At 42.5% G+C, this 22,422-nt stretch overlaps 2 protein-coding genes across 5 annotated transcripts in view; one reads left to right on the top strand and one right to left on the bottom strand.

Annotated features, from left to right (window-relative positions):
* Positions 1–22,422, top strand: part of PRSS55 (serine protease 55) — an 83,671-nt gene that overhangs the window by 24,419 nt on the left and 36,830 nt on the right.
* PRSS51 (serine protease 51) overlaps positions 1–22,422 on the bottom strand; it is a 64,436-nt gene that overhangs the window by 11,613 nt on the left and 30,401 nt on the right. Inside the window, exons 2-8 of one of the 5 annotated variants that reach the window (XM_054499904.2) lie at positions 3,847–4,039; positions 3,119–3,206; positions 2,947–3,007; positions 1,825–1,967; positions 1,601–1,657; positions 1,448–1,510; positions 286–1,290 (exon numbers count right to left, since the gene is read on the bottom strand). In XM_054499904.2, coding sequence (XP_054355879.2) covers positions 1,237–1,290; positions 1,448–1,510; positions 1,601–1,657; positions 1,825–1,967; positions 2,947–3,007; positions 3,119–3,206; positions 3,847–4,039 — 659 coding nt within the window. In that variant the 3' untranslated portion in view covers positions 286–1,236. Of the gene's footprint in view, positions 1–285; positions 1,291–1,447; positions 1,968–2,946; positions 3,207–3,846; positions 4,040–22,422 lie in introns of those variants that run through there. The other 4 variants (XM_054499903.2, XM_054499905.2, XM_054499902.2 and 1 more) reach the window with 4 other exon arrangements.

Genomic DNA, 22,422 nt, shown 5'->3' with positions numbered 1-22,422 from the left:
AGTAATCTAGAGAAGATTTAAAAGTATATGGAAGGATTGCATAGGGTATATACAAATACTGTTTTATATGAGGACCTTGAGCATCCATGGATTTTCATATCCAAGAAGGATCCTGGTATCAATTTCCCACAGATACCAAGGGACAACTGCATTTATATAATGAAACTAATTACTAATTGCGAGGGACCCTATGAGAAGAGGCACAAATTTAGCTGTGACATATACGTTAGATGTCATGAACCACCCATACCATCTACATTCCTGTATCTTTCCAGTGCCTGTTTCACAAAGTATCTGAATGAATGAATGAATGAATGAATGAGCAGATGAATGTCTTTCTCTTTTATGGGGCCACATATGATTGTCTCCTTTGTAGCTATGCCAGGTAGACATAACCAAGAAAGGACTGCCCAGAAAACTACCACTAGTCCCTGACTGTCCTTCATGGCACCGATCTTTAAATAAACATGGTCTCTTAGTTTTCTAAAAACAAATTCTTATCATTTGTATTTCAGTCTGGCCACACAAGCAATTTTGTTTCCACTCAGTGAAAAGATGTGCTTGCTTTCTCATCTGGAATTTTTATCCTTTCTCACTGGCTGGATGATGACTTTGGCGACTGGCAGTGGGCCTCACTCAGTGACCCACATATGTGGAGAGGGCAGATGTTGCCACTTCCTCCAATCCACCTCATTATCCTAACATTTTATTTGGATTATTAAGGAGAAAGAAAGAATGGTGTGGTCTGTAAGTAGCAAGCCATAATCTCCCCATGTTCAAGTTCAAACTGGACAAAAAAACCCTGATCCTAACTCTACCAGAGACTTTCTTTCATGGATGGCCCAGGAGATGAATGCATTTGCACCTCAGATGGGGGCTCCCTGTGTGTGCGTCTATATCATGCACTGAACTGACAGAATTAGAGTGGGGCAATGACGAGGTAATATTGCGTTCCATGAGAGAAGTAAGTTATTAAGCATTACAGAATGTTGGCGTGATGAAAGACCTTACATTTCATCTAATGGAATCTCCTTTTTCATGGATAAGGAAACTGAGATCAAGAAACATAAGTGATTTCCCAAGGTTGAGTTTCCAATGCTTTCCTGAAACCATCCTTCTTTGTTGAAGGTTATTGTCTTCCTCTGGGATTCCCCATGCACTGCTCGTGCCTCTTCTTAGCATTGTGTTTAACATTCCTTCATTAGACCGTGAGATTTGGGAGAATTGAGTCCATGTCTAACTTCTGGGGGCCAGTGTAGATGCTACCCCACAGCAGATGCTCCACAGATGCTTGTATGAGAATGGAAAGGAAGAGAGGAGAGAGAAGAAAGAGAAGGAAAAAGCATGGGTCCAAAGCTTAGCAATTAGGTTTATCACCGGTAAACATGGTGGCCAGCAGCATTTGAGACCCCAATCCTAGCAAGAAGGGGTACTGAGGAACACACACCAGTGAGCTTCTCGTGGATCCTGAGATTACGGTGTAGGCTTTCCCCTCCTTTTCTGTCTCCTCCTGGATCCATGGAATAAATTGAGCCACAGACACAAACATACCAGGTCTCCCCCTGGAGCCAGATCTTATGCCCCAACTGAAGACACCCACTTGGAAGAGTCTCTGGGTTCCATAAATAGCACAAACCAGAGGTGTGCCACTGTCTCCCTGGGAATGAGAAAAGGAACAATAGTCTGCAATCAGTGGTACCTCCAGCAAGAACATGGAGGGGAAATGGGAGGGTCCTAGTGGTGTAGGCTAGGGACCCCCAATTTGGGAACCCAGAAAGTGATGGGGTACCTGGAGGGAGGAGGGGGCTGGGCAGGGGTGAGTACCTTGCAGATACCATTGGTGCCTGGTTCCTTCCAAGCACAAATCATGTTCCTGGACAGCTGGTTTACCCTCTTGGCGCATTCTTTGCGGCTAATCTGCACCACTCTCAGCTTTTCCAGGTGCATGTTTAAGTCATCATATTGGTCTGACAAAGGGAGAAAGCTGGTGTGAGAGTGAGCACTGCATCAGCCGCCAACAGTGAACAGCCCACACGCGATCAGCATGGAAGCCTGGGAGGCCACCAACGTCCAGCAGATCACAAATTCACAGGGCATGGATGCCTGGGATGACTTCAGTCTCCTCTCCAACAGCCCCAACAAGAAGTTCCTCCACTAAATGTGCTTCCTGTGGGAAGCTCACTCTCTCCAGAAGCAGCCCACAAAAGTCCCAGCCTCAGCCCCTGCCAGGGGAATTTGGAATGAAGGTCCTCCCTGGCCCCACCATCTCTTCACAGCCAGGCTTTGCCCCATGCAGAGGATCAGAGCAGCCCAACCTCTGAAATGGTGTTGTCCAGTGTCTTCACCAAGCCAAATGGAGAAACCAAGAAGAAGACACATCTGGTCGCCACTTTGTAGGAAGGAACTGACCACAATGCCAGGGGAACTCTTGGCCTTCTCCCCACCACACTCCCACCATCCCAGAGATCTTCCCTGGCCAGGCAGCCTGGTGCCTTGCAGGGAAAGGGGTGGAGTCATCCGTAATGGAGCTTGGTTGGAGAATCACTGGCTCAGAGCTATCTTGGGATGGTGTTTTACATGATGTGGCCAATAGATGGGGAGATGGCCATCATCAAAGAGCCACAGGTGGGAATATCCAAACTGGCTTATCATGCTTTTGGCTCCACAAAAATTATCATCGGTCTCCTATTTTGAGATTATTCTATGTCCTAGGCTTTTTTTTTTAATCCTAGGGGATCTCATTTAATTTAATCCCCATACCTTTTTTGAGGAGGTGTTCCTGGCATTCTGCAGATGAGAAAACTGAAGGTGAGGAAGGTGAAGGAGCTCAAGAGAGATAAAGCCACAATTCAGACCCAAGCATTCCCACACCCAAAGCATCATGCTCTCTAGCCTAGGGTACCCTACATTGGGGCTTTCTATGGGTTCTGAAAAGAGGGCACGTACCATACCCATTGGTCATTACCCACTCTGCCATCCAACACCGGTCCCAGGTCCTCTCCTCCTCCTGCAGGCAGACAGGCATTTTGAAATTGCTGAATTGCACTGGTGTGGCAAGTAGAAGCAGAGAAAGGTCACTGTCGAGCTGGGGCGGTTTGTAATCTTTGTGAATAATGACCTTCTGCACTTGCTTTCTCTCTGAGTGGATGTTGCTGAATGTTCTCGTTCCCATGACCACAGTGACATTTACCACGGCCGTGTCTAACCTAAAGAACGAATATAAAAACACCAGTGCTAACAAGGGTGATAGTGCAATTCACATTCGTAGACACATTTGTAAACAGTGAGTTGACAACTAAGGAGAAGTCCAGTGCAGTAGATGAGCTACAGTGGTCTGGAGCATGGCTAGGATCAGGTAGGAATCAGGGGCCCAAGCTCTGACAAATCTCTGAACCAGTGGGTTGACAGTCCAGGGAAACTCTCCTGACCAAAAGAAGAGGAACGAATCCCTCTGAGAGATGAGATTGTAAGCTCCTTGATGACAGAGACCTTGGCAGTCTCGTCAACTCCTATGTCCGCAGCACTTGGAACAATACATAGTAGGTGCTCAACAGGAAGGTGTTCAATCAATGACTCCAGTGTGTTGTCTTCAGACACAGATGACAGGCAGGAGAGAGTGTGTTGGATGTACTGGGTGCATAGCTCTGACTAGCAGCCCACATTTGGATATGGTTGGCTAAATAAAGGGGAGAGAGTGGGTGTACAGCAGAGACCCTGGGGTACAAAGCCAATGCAACATTTTGCACATAGAACCTAGGGCTTCATAGGCCTGTGCACCAGCCTACTGAGCTGCCCAGCCCAGACAATACATTGACAAGACGGGAGGATGTAGATGAAGACACTTACAGGGTTCTTGGGAAGCAATGTGCGGCTGTCAGAACCCACCACCGATGTATGATTGAGCCTCCACAGAGGTGTTTCCGTGACATCTGGATACTCACTTGCCACGGGAACTCACCATTCTGGACTTGAAGCCGTTCATGAAATGGTAACCATGATGAGTTTGGAAAAGCAGGCCTGTAGCCACATTGAACGTTTTCTGAAAGAGAAAGGAAAGAGCCATTTGTACATGAGAAGCACGGACAGATCCCTATGCCTTATTCTCGGAATCTTCCCAAGTAAGACCAGTGCTGAAAGCTGAGCAGGGTAGCACAAACAGGCCGAAGAGAGGGAGAGCTCAGAAAACACCAGCAACCTGCACCTTTTTCCATGTTCATTCTTCACAGCCGCAGAGAGCTGAGAGAGCTGGGGAAGTCTGAGCAGGGCTCTTTCAGAGGCGTATGGGGTTAGAGTGGCCATGGAGATGCACCAAAGATACACAGGGTCCACTCAGGAGATGGAAACTGTGCAGTGATTTGAACAAGGAAAGTTTAACAGGAAGAATCACAAACTGTAACTGGGGAGCGACTACAAAGCATCAGGAGCACTCTAAGATACGGCAGGGCAGGAGAAGAGTGTCTGAGGAGGAGCCGAACTTGGCAGGGGAGCCTCTCCCCCTCCCCAGGAGTGGGACTCACAACACATTGAAGAAAGTGTCTGCAGCCCAGTGGAAGGCAGAGACATTTGCCGGGTTGCCCCGGGCCAGAGATGATCCCCTTTGCTAGAGAAGCAGAATGCACCCCTCGGGAGTGCAGGTGGCCAGGAAACGGTGGCCAGGACTGGCAACAAGGAACACACCTCTGGAGTGCAGGTGGACTGGTGAAGCACACAGGTGCCTGAAGGGAGCTTGTCAAGAGCCTGCCCACTGGCTAGGGAGGTGCAAGACCTGGGTGTGTGTGTCTGTCTTGGGACAGCTGCAGTGAAAAGGTGTAGAGGGCTCAGGGGATTTCAAGGCTGATCCAAGAAAAAGATATGATCACGAGGTGGTGGCAGCACACACAAGTTTCATTTGGGAAATGCTTTGGGAGGTTGCATGCAGGAGAAGCCCTTTACAGCCTGAGACTATCTGGAGGTTAAGGAGACACCATCCAGAAGAGGAAGAGGACTCTTGACAGTGTTACTTGTCTAGGTGATGTGGTTCACTGGCACAGTGGGGAGTCTCTAGGTCAGAGAGCTCTCAAGGGCAGCAGTGGCTTGGGGTCTTTTATAGCCACAGGCTTCATATTACCTGTGGCTAGCAGATGTTGGGTGCAGTTTCACAGGGTATGCAAAGCAGACAAGCTTTAGATGGCTAAATATCTGTTTATTTAGACTATGTTCAAAAACAGCCGGATGTGTAAAACATTGAGTTTGGGACCAGCAGGCTTTTGAGCTAATGAGGAGAAGCCTGCCGTGAAGAAATTGACAAGCTAAGGGCCGTCCTTGGCTCATTTGTAGAACAGGTCACTGAACAGAAGACAGGGCTTGAGCTCACTGAGAGAGGCATGGCAGAGCCGAGCACCACCAGGTGTTCCCCACATGCTGGTGGCAACCACGCCATAGGAGCAAAAAGCAGCAAACAGAAGCATGCTGGAGAGGACCAGGAAGAAAGGCCCCTTCCACCTGCAGTATCCTTCCAGCACCTACTGCTGAGAAAGCTTAATGTTGTGCTTGCTACAAAGAAAAATTTCTTACAGGGTCCAGCTGCATTATTGCCAACCCAATTTACAGGGATCCAAAGAAGGCCTGTAGGGGGTTGGGGGGCAAAAAAGACATGCAGAGTAAAGGACATGGTCACTATGGCCACCAGTCTCCAGCAAATATCCATGCCCTGAAGGACTCCTGGAAATAGCCCAGGAAAATGAGAAGCAAATAGAGATTTGGCACAGGCATAATAAATATGCATTCTTTTTCAAAGGAACAGGGATGGGAAAAAACAGCAACATTTACTAGATGAAACTCTAAATAGGAAAATGTTACCAAGAACAAATAAAAAAATCGGAGTAGTATTTTGCCATAAATCATAAAAAATAAAACCTTATAAAGCAATCACCTATGTGAAAGAAGATTATAAACTAGAAACTCAAGGAAGAGGTTATAAGAAAACATATAACCTTGAGAAAACTCAAGGAAGAAGTTATAAGAGAAAGTAAGAAAACAGGAGGAGATGGGGCATGAGCTGGCAGATGTTGGGCTAGAAACTGAAGAATAAAATACAGAAAATTATTTAGCATAGTAAGGGATAAGGAGTATGTAAATTAGAGAAGCAATGAAAATTATAGCAGAGTTTAAAAGAGAGATTTTTGTGTGAATGTAATTTTTAATTTTGGGGGGATAAATACCTAGATAGGGACTGCTAGGTCTTGTGGTCAGCACACGCTCAACCTTTTACAAAACTGCCCAATTGCTTTCCACATGGCTGCACCATTTTGCATTCCCATCAATGATGGGTAAGAGCTCCGGCTGGGTGCAGTGGCTCACGCCTGTAATCCCAGCATTTTGGGAGGCCGAGGCAGTCGGATCAACTGAGGTCAGGAGTTTGAGACCAGGCTGACCAACATAGTGAAACCGTGTCTCTACTAAAAACACAAAAATTAGCTGGGCATGGTGGCATGGTCCTGTATTCCCAGCTACTTGGGATGCTGAGGCAGGAGGCAGGAGAATCACTTGAACCCAGGAGGCAGAGGTTGAAGGGCCAAGATCGCACCACTGCACTCCAGCCTGAGAGACAGAGCAAGACTCTGTCTCAAAAAAAAAACAGTGGATAAGAGTTCCTATCACTTTACATCTTTACATCCTTGCCAACACTTGGTACTATCAGAAGTTTTTATTTTAGCCATTGTAGCAGACACACAGGAATATTTATTGTGGGATTCTTCACAATCCTCCAAACTGGAAATCCCCAAATATCCCTCAATGGGTGAATGGATAAGTGAAATGTAATCTATCCACATGATGAAATACCACCCAGGAATAAAAAGGAACTATTGGTGCATGCAACAACAGAGGAGTCTCAAGTGCATTATGCTAAGTCAGAGAACCCAGGCTGAGAAGGTCACATACTGTGTAGGGTTATATTTATATGGCATTCTGGACAAGGCAAAACTCTGGGTGTGGATAACAGGTCAGTGGCTGCCAGGAGTTGGGGGTGGGGGAGGGGTGAGTACAAAGGAGCAGATAGAGGGGATTCTTGGGAGTACTAAAAATTTCAATATCTTGTCTATAAGTGAGGTTAACAGGAATCTATGCATGTGTAAAAGCCCATAGAATGGTACCCCAAAACATAAATTTTACTCTTTGTAAAAATAATTAGAAAAATGATAGAGGATATAGATAATGATTGTTCTTGAATTTTAAATGACACATAAAAATAGGAATAGATGAGCATTTCCCTAACATGAAAAAGTGTATCTATCTTGGCACGAAAGTGAGTAGCATGCTGACTGGGGAAAAGCTAGAAGCCTCCCCACGGAGTCAAGAACAGCACAGATGTCCACTACCTCTGCTACTTGTTACCATTGTACGGGCAGCTAGGAGGAGATGGTGATAGATTTTGAGCAGAGGGAGCCCAGAGGATCCCTCCGCACACGGGGAGAGAGTGAGAAAGGGCTTCCATCTAGAAGAGTCTATGAGGGGCCGAGCGCAGTGGCTTATGCCTGTTATCCCAGCACTTTTGAGATGCCATGGCAGGCAGATCACATGAGGCCAGTAGTTCAAGACCAGCCTGGCCAACATGGTGAAACCCCGTCTCTACTGAAAATACAAAAATTAGTCAGTCATGGTGGTGGGCACCTGTAGTCCCAGCTACTTGAGAGACTGAGGCAGGAGAATTGCTTGAACCCGGGAGGCAGAGGTTGCAGTGAGCCGAGATCGCACCACTGCACTCTAGCCTGGGACACACAGCAAGATTCTGTTAAAAAAAAAAAAAAAAAAAAAAGTCTCTGACTGGGCCAGGGATAGTTGGAGGTATAGTCATGGGTCACTTAAAAATAGTGTTGGAAGTCCTGGCCAGGGCAATTAGGCAGAAGAAGGAAATAAAGGGTATTCATTTAGGAAAAGAGGAAGTCAAATTGTCCCTGTTTGCAGATGACATGATTGTATATCTAGAAAACCCCATTGTCTCAGCCCAAAATCTCCTTAAGCTGATAAGCAACTTCAGCAAATTCTCAGGATACAAAATCAATGTACAAAAATCACAAGTATTCTTATACACCAATAACAGACAAACAGCCAAATCATGAGTGAACTCCCATTCACAATTGCTTCAAAGAGAATAAAATACCTAGGAATCCAACTTACAAGGGATGTGAAGGACCTCTTCAAGGAGAACTACAAACCACTGCTCAATGAAATAAAAGAGGATACAAACAAATGGAAGAACATTCCATGTTCATGGCTGGGAATAATCAATATCGTGAAAATGTCCATACTGCCCAAGGTAATTTATAGATTCAATGCCATCCCCATCAAGCTACCAATGACTTTCTTCACAGAATTGGAAAAAACTACTTTAAAGTTCATATGGAACCAAAAAAGAGCCCACATTGCCAAGTCAATCCTAAGCCAAAAGAACAAAACCGGAGGATTCACGCTACCTGACTTCAAACTATACTACAAGGCTACAGTAACCAAAACAGCATGGTACTGGTACCAAAACAGATATATAGATCAATGGAATAGAACAGAGCCCTCAGAAATAATGCCACATATCCACAACTATCTGATCTTTGACACACCTGACAAAAACAAGCAATAGGGAAAGGATTCCCTATTTAATAAATGGTGCTGGGAAAACTGGCTAGCCATATGGAGAAAGCTGAAACTGGATCCCTTCCTTACACCTTATACAAAAATTAATTCAAGATGGATTAAAGACTTACATGTTAGACCTAAAACCATAAAAACCCTAGAAGAAAACCTAGGCATTACCATTCAGGACATAGGCATAGGCAAGGACTTCATGTCTAAAACACCAAAAGCAATGGCAACAAAAGCCAAAATTGACAAATGGGATCTAATTAAACTAAAGAGCTTCTGCACAGCAAAAGAAACTACCATCAGAGTGAACAGGCAACCTACAAAATGGGAGAAAATTTTCGCAACCTACTCATCTGACAAAGGGCTAATATCCAGAATCTACAATGAACTCCAACAAATTTACAAGAAAAAAACAACCCCATCAAAAAGTGGGTTTTTGATTATTAAGTGCTAGGCACTTAATAATTTCTTTCTAATAACAAAATTCTCAATTGCTTTACCTGCTCTGAGATTTAAATATAGTGCATATCCCACATGGTTAGCACAGTGTCTAACACTGAGCTCAAAAAGCATTTACTAAAATGAACTAAATTATGGCAAGGACCCAGAAAGCCCCGTGAAAAGCAAGACGTTTTAAATACAGAAGGTGGAAGGTTCTTCCAAGTAATGAGAAAAGTTAAGTGGTAACAGGAGAATTTTACAAGAAACACACAACTAAAAAGTACAGATTTCATAAACTCTCTTCTTACCAATTACTATGTAAATATTACTGATTTTCAAGTAACTCCCCTTATAGTTAAGGTTAGTTTACACTTTCAGTAATGACAAAAATCACACTGACAAAATATACTTTAATTCTCATTCTTCATTAACTAACACATACTTAGTTCTTCATTGAAAAACTCTCATCTCTATTATGACATGAGAATGTTTCATTCATAAATGAAAATTGGTGACCCTAAATTTCAAACTCCGAAACATTATGACTACATTCAGTGTTTTCAAAGGAAACTTAATTTCAACTTTGTTCATTAAAATTTGTGAATCGATGGCCTGAGGAAATTTTCAGTAGAAATATGTTAATTTCAGTAAGGCATTATTTAGAGAACATGTGTAATTTTCATTAAGCTGAATAGTGAAAAGACGAGATGCTATTTTATATTGGCCTCTGATATGGTTTGGTTTTGTGAACCCACCCAAATCTTATCTTGAATTGTAATACCATAATGCCCACGTGTCATGGAAGGAACCCCATAAGAGGTAACTGAATCAGAGTGTGTTCTCACAAGATCTGATAGTTTCATAAGCATCTGGCATTTCCCCTGCTGGCACTCATTCTCTCTCCTGCCACCCTGTGAAGAAGTGCCTTTCACCATGATTATAAGTTTCCTGAGACCTCTCTAGCCACACAGAACTGTGAATCAGTTAAACCTCTTTTCTTTATAAATTAACCAGTCCTGGGTATTTCTTCATAGCAGTGCAAGAATGGACTAATACAGCCTCAAAATATGAATTTATCAGGAAAACATTCTTCATTTCAAATAACATCTAATCAAATAGTGAAATCCATAACAAATGAACATATTTTATATTTTTTAGTCCAAAGTCAATATTGTTACCATTTCTCTCCTCTTCCTCTCCCTATGAAAAAAAAAGACCTTCCAACTTTCATATTCTCAATAGGTAAGGCAATCTCTTGATTATGAATATATGACTCTTAAATATGTTTAGGCATATTGTATCTTTTTAATAAGAACAACTGGTTGACAAGTAAACAGTAATCATGAAAGGGACAGGCAAGTCTTTCAAGTTTGAAACCAAATTCCATTAACATAGAAAAATAAGGGGCATTCACAGGAAGGAAGTTTTTAAGGTCAGGTGATTCCTATTATTAGCCAGAGGAGGATGAAAATACGATGGTGGCTCTTGACACTGAAAAGTGAGTATGGAGATACATGATCCTTTGTAGGGTTGATGTAGTTAAACAAAAAGTGATATTTTCTTGGAGCAGATCATCTATGATTGTCACAGAGGTTTTCAAAACTTAATAATCCTCAAACAGTAACCAGGTCTATTGATCCAGGTTGGCAGAGAGGGCAGGGAGGAGTTTGGGATAAAAAAAGAGATAACTAACATTCGCTGAGACAAGTATTATTAGCACATCTTACGAATATGAAAATTTTGGTTTGAAGATTTCAAGGAACAGGAAAAATTACACTGCTAACTTGAGGACATATCAGGGTTTAAACACAAATTTATCTTCTTCCAAACATTATTCCCTCTTTACTATACCACATCAACAAATGCTTCTGTCAGAAGAAATCTACAAAGTCTTATATAGAAAATTAAAGTATAATATAACCTAGGTGATATTTTCGTATCTCCTACGCATTGAACATAATGATACTGCACAATAAACACCAATATGGCAAAGAAAAGAGGGATACATTCTGAGAAATATGTGGTTAAAGGCAAGCATCATAGAGTGAACTTACATATAGCTAGATGGTGTAGCCTGCTCACGCCTAGGCTGTATGGCATAGCCTATCGCTCTTAGGCTACAAAACCGTACAGCAAGTTACTGTACTGAATATTGTAGGCAACTGTAACACAATGGTATTTGTGTATCTAAACATAGAGAAGGTACAGTAAAAATATGACGTAAAAGATATTATAGTGCCCTCGTCCAGGGCATTTTACCATGAATGGAGCTTGCAGGACTGGAGTTGCTCTGGGTGAGTCAGTGAGTGAGCAGTGAGTAAATGTGAAGGCCTGGGATAGGACTCTGCATGGTTGTAGACTTTGTAAACACTGTACACTTAGGCTACATTAAATTTATAAAGAATAGTTTTTCTTTCTTCATTAATAAATTAATCTTAGCTTCTGTAACTTTTTTACCTAGAAACTTTTATGTTTTTAATGTCTTAAAATTCTTTTGTTATAACATAGCTTAAAATACACATTGTACAGTGTAAAAATATTTTCTTTCTGGATGGGCACGGTGGCTCACGCCTGTAACTGCAGCACTTTGGGAGGCCGAGGCGGGCAGATCATGTAGTCAGGAGTTCGAGACCAGCCTGGCCAATATGGTGAAACCCCATCTCTACTAAAAATACAAAAATTAGCTGGGTATGGTGATACGTGCCTGTAATCCCAGCTACTTGGGAGGCTGAGGCAGGAGATTACTTGAACCCGGAGGCAGAGGTTGCAGTGAACCGAGATTGCACCACTGCACTCCAGCCACAGCAAGACTCCGTCACAAAAAAATCTTTATATCCTTATTTTATGAAATAAAATACAAACAACCCCATCAAAAAGTGGGCGAAGGATATGAACAGACACTTCTCAAAAGAAGACATTTATGCAGCCAAAAGACACATGAAAAAATGCTCATCATCACTGGCCATCAGAGAAATGCAAATCAAAACCACAATGAGATACCATCTCACACCAGTTAGAATGGTGATCATTAAAAAGTCAGGAAACAACAGGTGCTGGAGAGGATGTGGAGAAATAGGAACACTTTTACACTGTTGGTGGGACTGTAAACTAGTTCAACCCTTGTGGAAGTCAGTGTGGCGATTCCTCAGGGATCTAGAACTAGAAATACCATTTGACCCAGCCATCCCGTTACTGGGTATATATCCAAAGGATTATAAATCATGCTGCTATAAAGAGACATGCACACGCATGTTTATTGTGGCACTATTCACAATAGCAAAGACTTGGAACCAACCCAAATGTCCAACAATGATAGACTGGATTAAGAAAATGTGGCACATATACACCATGGAATACTATGCAGCCATAAAAAATGATGAGTTCATGTCCTTTGTAGAGACATGGATGAAGCTGGAAACCATCATTCTCAGCAAACTGTCGCAAGGACAAAAAACCAAACACCGCATGTTCTCACTTATAGGTGGGAATTGAACAATGAGAACACGTGGACACAGGAAGGGGAACATCACACACTGGGGCCTGTTGTGGGGTGGGGGGAGGGGGGAGGGATAGCACTAGGAGATATACCTAATGTTAAATGACGAGTTAATGGGTGCAGCACACCAGTATGGCACATGTATACATATGTAACAAACCTGCACGTTGTGCACATGTACCCTAAAACTTAAAGTATAATAAAAAAGATTAAAAAATTAATTTTTTTTACTTTTTAAACATTTTTTAAAGAAATTAAGACAAAAACAGACACATTAGCCCTTCATAGACCTACACAGGGGTCAGGATCATCGATATCACGGTCTTCCACCTCTACCTCTTGTCCCACTGGAAGGTCTTCAGGGCCAAGAACATGCATGGAGCTGTCATCTCCTATGATAACAACACCTTCTTCTGGATACCTCCTGAAGGACCTGTCTCAGGCTGTTTTATAGTTAATTATTTTTTAATAAGAAGGAGTATACTCTAAAATTATGAAAAATATATAGTGTAATAAATAAATCAGTAACATAATCGCTTATCATTATCAAGTATTATTTGATGTGCATAATTGTATATGCTGGACTTTTATACAACTGACAGTAAGGGAGGTTTGCTAAAACCAGCAGCACCACTGACACATCAGTGATGAGTTGTGCTTTGGTGACAGCTACCATGTCACTAGGGGACAGGAATTTTTCAGCTCCATTGTAGTCTTGTGGAACCAGTGTCATATATGCAGTTTGTCATTGCCCCAAACATTGTTATGCATCCCCTGTTTTGTTTTTTTTTTTTTTTTTGAGACAGAGTCTCGCTCTGTCACCCAGGCTGGAGTGCAGTGGTGCGATCTCGGCTCACTGCAAGCTCTGCCTCCCGGGTTCACGCCATTCTCCTGCCTCAGCCTCCCGAGTAGCTGGGACTACAGGTGCCTGCCACCACGCCCGGCTAATTTTTTGTATTTTTAATAGAGACAGGGTTTCACCGTGTTAGCCAGGATGGTCTCAATCTCCTGACCTCGTGATCTGCCCGCCTCGGCCTCCCAAAGTGCTGGGATTATAGGCGTGAATCACTGCGCGCGGCCCCCTGACTGTATTTAAAGTTGAGGGATGTGATCTTGCCCTGGCTCCTTCAGGATACTTATCTGGGGTCCCACCTGGTTTTTCCCCCCAAGAATCTGCTCTGAAAGGTCATTTCTCTACCTGTGTGCTCCTAGGACTTCACCTGTGAACTTGTTTAAAGTTCATTTTAAGTATAATATTTACCAATTGTTTTTGTAAAAAAGTTATTTAAATATTAAGGATATCTGAACAACCTTTTTCTGGAAAAAAAAAAGTGTTTTTCAGTGAATAATACTCAGCTCACCCAATGTATCAATTTCTTATGTTTTGATGTTTGGAAGTTAAAATTCGTTGCTTGATTAAACCTTTTCCTTCTTATTTCTTCTTACGGTTTAAATGCTTAGAAAGTCATTCTCTTTTCTAAGAAATTATTGAAGAAGCTTCTTTTGAATGAATCTGTCCATGTCCATCTGTCATGATTGCCATCGTTTGCTCTAATAATCTTCTCTTTAAGAGAAGCAGCGTTAGTGATGTTACAGCATTAGAATGTAAATTCAATAAACATAGGTTGCCAAGGACACCAAGTTTATGACAATAAATTAGTAGATATTTATGTTAGAAGATGTCACTCTGCAGCATTAGAATGCTGTAATATCATTAGGAGAATTTATTTAGGGCTCATCTCTTGTTAATTCAGGGTGGATATTTCTCATCCCATCTCTTGCCCCAGATTTTTATTTCACATTTTGCAATTCCAGACTTGAAATTTAAATCAGAGTAGAAAAGGTCTTCCCCATTTCTCACAGCTCCACTCTTGATCTCCTCATTTTCTCCCCATTCTCTCTGCATTGCTCCCTCCCCATCTCTGTAGAGTTTCTCAGATTCCCAAGCGAACACATATCCACGGAGGATGCAAGCCCACGGTGAGCTCTGAACCCAGCTTAGCATGAATGTGTAGCAATAGCTGCTGTTATACAGATGCCTGGTTGGTTTCAATTTTGGTTGTTAACACTGAAACTGAGTGGTAGTCATTCTCCACCAATACAAAAATAGACAAATGTTTGTTTTTATATTGAAGATTTAAGCCAAATCTGAATTCAGTGCCCAAATTCTTCATCAAAGGGTTCATTCAATTCTCAGAGCTCACAGCCACCAAGTTTAAGAACACGTGGTTGCAGTGGTAGAACTTTTTAACAGTCTTGGTCACAGCACTAAGGAAAACCCCACAGCTAGTAGCATTTAAACAGAGTAAACACTCACTTTATGTTTAATGCTGACAATGCTTAAAATTCAATAAACATAGACTGCCCAGGACACCAAGTTTATGGCAATAAATTAGTAATATTTATGTTAGAAGATGTCACTTTGCAGAAACTGGCACTGTCTTTTTTTTTTTACTCTTGCCACCCTGTGAGGATATTGCAATTTACTCTGAGTTGGTTGTTCTCAGTCCTGTTTCCCCAGGTTGATCCCCACGTGCATCAGAGATTGCTTTGGCCTATGTCGCCTGGAGCTGTTCTCTTCCCCATTGAAGCTGCCACTTCTTCCTCAAGCCCTTGCAGCTCCAACAGTCCCCCAGATTCCAACACACAGAGGAGGACCCTGTCCTTCCTCTTCCTGTGCCACTCCCTCTGTCAGCCCCCGCGGCATCTCTCCTTGGGACTGTGGGGCAGTCTCCTCACCCTCATGTTAGCCCTGATCCCTCGACCCCCTCCTCCCACCTCCTACACGGCCACCCAGTTCCCTGGCTAGCATGTGGGGGTGATCTTGCTGATTTTCTCCTTAAACCCTTCCATGGTCCCTTCCCACATCCGCAAACAAGACAAGTCACATTGCTCAGTGGATAGGAAAAAACAAACAGTTTCCTCCTACTCTACACGCCCCCACTCTCAATAGTTCATTTCTGACGCCAGATGGATGGGTGTTTTCCCCACACTAGCAATTTTCCATGGGGCCCCAGCTGGGCCTCCTACAATTCAACTCAATCTGATAGAAACCAGAGTTAGCACAGACCCCACAAGGTATGGGCTCAGTCTCACACTTCAAACCCCCACTTCAGACGACAGTCACAAGTAGTAGGTTCCCAGGTCACAACTTCTGACTTGACTACAAATTGGGGATTCCCACAACCCCATCCTCAGGTTTGATGATTCACTAGAGCAGCTCACAGAACACACGAAAAACCATTTACGTAGTGTTGCTCATTTATTACAAAGGATATTTTAAATAGTGCAAATGAACAGCCAGATGAAGAGATGCCCGGGGCAAGGTATGGGGAAGGGACGTGGTGCTTCCATGCCGTCTCTGGGCACACCACCTTCCCCGTGTTCAACAACCTGGAATTGCTCCAAATTCTTTCCTTTGGGGGTTTTGTGGAGGCCTTTTTACATAGTCATGATTGATTAAATCATTGGCCATTTGTGGTCAACTCAACATTCAGCCCCGCTCTGAGACCCCAAAGCATCTTGAAAACATGTCAACAGGGCACTTTCCATGTTGTATTAATTATCTGTTGACATGTCTGTCTCCGTGACTAGACTATAAATGTCTTGAGGCTGTAAATCATATTGTGCCCTCTTTGTATTGCTAACATTTAACACAGTCTAAGTTTCAGTAAATGTTTATTGAATAAATGAGTGAACAAAAAAGCTATACATTTCCTGAATGTTTTAAGCATTTTATAATTTCAGCTTATGCAACCTTTTGGAGTCATTACTCACAGAGGTTTACCACCCATAATTTTCAGTTTCTATTTATCCCAATTTTAAGCTTTTTAGATCTTCAAACTGTGCTCAGAACAACTCGTTTAGGGGATTGAATCAGAAAGTCTTAGTTCTTCTGGCACAGAACCTTGGAAACCTCCTTGATTCTCTCTCAGGAACTGGTTGAATCTGGGTAGTGATAAAGAGCTATCAATTATTCATTATTCACTCACTCATCTATTCATCTCAGAAATATTTATTGAAAATCAACCAGGCATAAGGTTGTATATTATCTTAGTGGCAAAGTTGAGCTTCAAACCCAGGTCTTCTCAATCCTAGTTCAATGCTATTCCTTCCACATAGACCATCTGTCAATCAGGCCCAGCCCCTTCCTCAAGGACCCTACAGGGCAGGACATTATAATAGTAAGAGCTAACACCTATTGTAGCCCAGGCACTGTGCTATGTTCTTGATCTTATACATATTAACTCCTTTAATCTTCACTTATAAGATGGATTCTATTATTAAATCCATTTCACAGAAGTAATGGAGGCCCAGAGAGGCAGGCAAGTTCCTTGGGGGCATACTGTTGGTAAGTGCTCGAACCCAGAATGGAAGCCAGGTGGTCTGGTTCTAGAGTTACTGGAATTGACCACTACACTTGATATAGTTTGGATCCGTGTCCCCACTCAAATCTCATGTTGAACTGTAATCCCAGAGTTGGAGGTGGGGCCTGAAGGGAGGGGGTTTGATCATGGGGGTGGATTTCTCATGACTGGTTTAGCATCATCCCCTTAGTGGTGTTCTCGTGATAGTGAGTGAGTTCTCGCGAGATCTAGTTGTTTAAAAGTGTGTAGCACCTTCCCCTTCTCTCCCTCTTGCTTCTGCTCTGGCCGTGTGATGTGCCTGTTTCCCTTTTGCCTTCTGCCATAATTGGAAGCTTCTTGAGGCCTCCCCAGAAACAGATGCCGCTTTGCTTCCTGTGCAGTGTGCTGATCATGAAACCTCCTTTCCTATAAATCACCCAGTCTCAGTCCAGCCTCAGGTACTTCTTCATAGCAATGTGAGAATGGACTAATACAACACTATACTGCCTTCAGTTCACAGTTCTGCCTACTCACGTGCCGTTGCTCCTTCTGGCCACTGTAACACTAGACTCATGTTTTAGGGTTGCTTCTCTGGACACAGCTGAAAGAAGCAAGCTCCCCATTCTAACTTACATTTTATATGCTTTATTTTCACTACCCCCCATGGGAAATCATCACTTTTTTGCCTTATGCATAGCAAAACCTTGGAGATTTTTCCACCAAGGATTTCCACCATCTGGACATTTTCCATGGATGAACCAGGAAAATAGTTTCCAGGCCCTGACATACATTCTCTACACTATGGCCCTTATGAAAAGATATTGGCCATAGTTCCACCACCATTCTTTTTGATGATTTGGACCCTTTATTAATATATTTAGATATTTTCAATACACCTCAGTTGTTTTAAAATAAAATTGGGCCTGTAGTTTGAGTTTCAATATATAATCTTTTGTTTGAATTGTAAAATAACTTTACAGTGACATCTGAGGAAAGATGGCTTATAAATACATCATGCACACAATATACATATACACCCATCCTAGGTGCATACTGAAATTAACCAAATATATTTTAATTTTTTTTTTTTTTTTTGAGACTGAGTTTAGCTCTTGTTGCCCAGGCTGGAGTGCAAATGGTGTGATCTTGGCTCACTGCAACCTCCACCTCCCAGGTCCAAGCAATTCTCCTGCCTCAGCCTCCCAAGTAGCTGGGATTACAGGTGCCCGCCACTGCGCCCAGCTAACTTTTTATATTTTTAGTAGAGACAGGGTTTCACCATGTTGGTCAGGCTGGTCTCGATCTCCTGACCTTAGGTGATCCACCTGCCTCGGCCTCCCAAAGTGCTGGGATTACAGGAGTGAGTCACCACGCCCGGCCAAAATGCATTTTTATAAAAGAAAAAAAAAAAGTATCTGTGTTGAAATTAGAAGAACCAAACTCTTGCTGCAAACTTTGTATGTTTTCATTGTAATTTTACCAGGATGAAAGGAGACCCAGAAAATACACAAAGACACGTAGCATTGCTATTCTAGAGTTCCTTGAAATGCAGAGGCCTGGGAACAACATGAAGAAAAGTCCACAGAGTCCCACCACCGCCTACAGCTCAGAGGACAAAAGCCTGTGGCCAGGCAGACAATGAAAGAACAGGGAGCTCTCCTAGGAAGCCACTTGACCTCTGTTGGGACAGGCTGGAGGGAACAGTCTGCCTGTATGATGCCTCCCCTCCCACCCGTGACACGGCTTCTACAAGGTTGGGGGCATGATGAGGAGGCAACTAAGTTTCCCAGCCGGTACTAGAGCCATCTTTGCAGAGAAAAATATGTATCTGGCTCGGGAAATTAAAAAGGCTTTGAGTTTCAAGAAAATCACCACAAAGAGGGAAGAACCTCCTGAAATCCAGGGATACCCCTACACAGGAAAAGATTCCATCCAAGCTAATAGAACTTCACTCCTTTCCTGGCCCCCTTTTGAAGGAAAGTATTCCAATAATGTATTCCTCGATTGTGACTGATCCTGACCCCAACTCCCTCGCCACTGTCCCCAGGCAGGCTGAACAGAGATAATAAATTGCCAGCATACAGCCTTCCAGGTACAGAGACAAGATCATGACTAGGCTCATGTCAAAAGGGAAGGACAGTAGTGGGTTTCTATCTAGATCATGTGGACCAAAAGGCAGATCTCCTAGAACTTGGCCCGAGTTAAAAACAAACAAGCTGAAAAATAGGAAAATCTTGCAAAACTATTACAAAAAAAAGAAACAAAATGTACAACATACACATGAATAATACATTTGTTTGGCTAGTATCAGGGGAAAAATAGCTTAGAGCTGTTTTATGCAAGGATGTTGAAGAAAAGATGAAACACTATAAAACAGGAGCTCATAAGAGGAAAGAATAAAATAAAAAGGAGCTGGCAGGAACAGAGAAAAAATAAGGTGTAATAACAGAATTGAAAAATTAGACCGGGCACAGTGGCTCAACCCTGTATTCCCAGGACTTTGGGAGGCGGAAGTGGGCAGATCACTTGAGGTCAGGAATTCGAGACCAGCCTGGCCAACATGGTGAAACCCCAACTCTATTGAAAATAGGAAAATTAGCCGGGCATGGTGGCGGGTGCCTGTTATCCCAGATACTCAAGAGGTTGAGGCAGGAGAATCGCTTGAACCAGGAGGCGGAGGTTGCAGTGAGCCAAGATCATGCCTCGGCACTCCAGCCTGGGAGACAGAGCGAGACTCCATCTCAAAAAAAAAAAAAAAGAAAAAGAAAAGAAAAATTAAAACCAAAATAGATGGAATATGAAATTTGGACAACCTTGTTGCTGAGAATAACTACAAAGTGTAAAATATGTAACATCTCTTGCTCCAAAGCACTAGAGAGTTAAGTTAATGAAGAGTTACTGGGCCAGTTTATAGCAAAAGAAGGAAATCCAGAGAGGTGAGCCAGGCAATAGGAATGCCCTGGGGGCAACTTGGCAGTTTGTGACTCTAGGACCAGTCAATGGGGAGGGGCCTCATAAGTTCCTGTGGCTTTGGTTAGGAGCTTCATGGTCTGCACTCTAGGAGTATGGGCACTTCACAAGTAAACTGGGCTACAAACTGGGCTACAAGGGTACACATGGAATAATATTTCATCTCCTCAAGAGCTGCTGCAATATACTAGGAAATAACAACACACGGCCCAGAAGCTTCACCTACATAGCACGTGACAGCTTGAGCCCCTTGGATGTGACGGTCAGAGGGGGGCAGAGGTGAAGCAGCAAGCATTGGTGCAGTGTTGTTGGGTTTTTTTGTTTGTTTGTTTGTTTGTTTTGTTTTTTGTGATAGAGTCTTACTCTGTTGCCCAGATGGAGTGCAGTGGCACAATTGCAGCTCACTGCAACCTCCACCTCCTGGCTTCAAGTGATTCTCCTGTCTCAGCCTCCTGAGTAGCTGGGATTACAGGCGCCCGCCACCACGCCTGGCTAATTTTTTTTTTTTTTTGGTATTTTTATTAGAGACAGGGTTTCACCATGTTGGCCAGGCTGGTTTTGAACTCCTGACCTCATGATCCACCCACCTCGGCCTCCCAAAATGCTGGGATTACAGGCGTGAGCCACTGCGCCTAGCCCGTTCATGACTTTTATAAAACTGTGTGAATTCAGACTGTGTGGTGTGACACAGAGATCAGTAAATATGCCAATGAAATAAGCAGCGTCTACAAACAGCCTGATAGATATAATGAGACCTGATTTTTGACAAAGGTGGTGGCTGGGGAATCCCAGTTGAGCTGGGTCAGTAGGATATCCAGGTGGAAAAAAATTCATCCGGATCCTTTTATTGTATATGAAAATTGATACCAAATGGATTCTAAATCGAAATGTACAAGATGAAAATATGAAACGTCTAGAGAATAACATAGGAAAACATCTTTACTAATCCAGAATGCGGAAAAATTAATTTAAGAAGTGAAGTCACAAAAGCTCTAGAATAATAAAAGCTAACGAATTTTGAGTATGTACAAAGTTTCAAGCACAGTTCTCAGAGCTTTGTGCAAATCTCATTTTCACAACAACCTTAATACAGCCATTTTGCAAATGAGGAAACTGAAATGCAGAAACATTAAGTAACTCATCCTAAGGTCACATAGCAGGTACCTGGAGGAAATATAATTAGAACACAATCTTACTTCAGAGCTCACTCTATGCTGTCCAATATGCTGGGTTTATATTCTTGGGATGAAAAAGCCCTTCCAATAACATGAAATAAAAGCCAAGAATTGGGATCTAATTAAACCAAAGAGCTTCTGCACAGCAAAAGAAACTACCATCAGAGTGAACCGGCAGCCTACAAAATGGGAGAAAATTTTTGCAACCTACTCATCTGACAAAGGGCTAATATCCAGAATCTACAATGAACTCAAACAAATTTACAAGAAAAAAACAAACAGCCCCATCAAAAAGTGGGCAAAGGACATGAACAGACACTTCTCAAAAGAAGACATTTATGCAGCCAAAAACACATGAAAAAATGCTCACCATCACTGGCCATCAGAGAAATGCAAATCAAAACCACAATGAGATACCATCTCACACCAGTTAGAATGGTGATCATTAAAAAGTCAGGAAACAACAGGTGCTGGAGAGGATGTGGAGAAATAGGAACACTTTTACACTGTTGGTGGGACTGTAAACTAGTTCAACCCTTGTGGAAGTCAGTGTGACGATTCCTCAGGGATCTAGAACTAGAAATACCATTTCACCCAGCCATCCCATTACTGGGTATATACCCAAAGGACTTCAAATCATGCTGCTATAAAGACACATGCACACGTATGTTTATTGCAGCACTGTTCACAATAGCAAAGACTTGGAACCAACCCAAATGTCCAACAATGATAGACTGGATCAAGAAAATGTGGCACATGTACACCATGGAATACTATGCAGCCATAAAAAATGATGAGTTCATGTCCTTTGTAGGGACATGAATGAAATTGGAAATCATCATTCTCAGTAAACTTTCGCAAGAACAAAAAACCAAACACCACATATTCTCACTCATAGGTGGGAATTGAACAATGAGAACACATGGACACAGGAAGGGGAACATCACACTCTGGGGACTGTTGTGGGGTGGGGGGAGGGGGGAGGGATAGCATTAGGAGATATACCTAATGTTAAATGACAAGTTAATGGGTGCAGCACACCAGCATGGCACATGTATACATATGTAACTAACCTGCACATTGTGCACATGTACCCTAAAACTTAAAGTGTAATAATAATAAAATAAAAATTTAAAAAAGCCAAGAATCATAAGTAAAAATACCGACAATTTTTTTACACACGTTTTAAATTTGTTTGTCCAAAATAAAATTGCAAGAGAACTGAAGAATTAGGAAGATTTTGCAGCACTTATAAGAGACAAAGGTCTGATGTCATTAAAATTCAAAACGGTACTGCAAATCAACTTTAAAAACTCACCCAGATAAGAAAAATGGGGAAACCCTAGGAACAGGTAATTCTCAAAAGAATAAATATAAA

The sequence above is a fragment of the Pongo pygmaeus genome, chromosome 7, assembly GCF_028885625.2.
Source record: "Pongo pygmaeus isolate AG05252 chromosome 7, NHGRI_mPonPyg2-v2.0_pri, whole genome shotgun sequence".
NCBI classification, from domain to species: Eukaryota; Metazoa; Chordata; class Mammalia; order Primates; family Hominidae; genus Pongo; species Pongo pygmaeus.
This window is presented reverse-complemented; position numbering and strand designations above follow the sequence as displayed.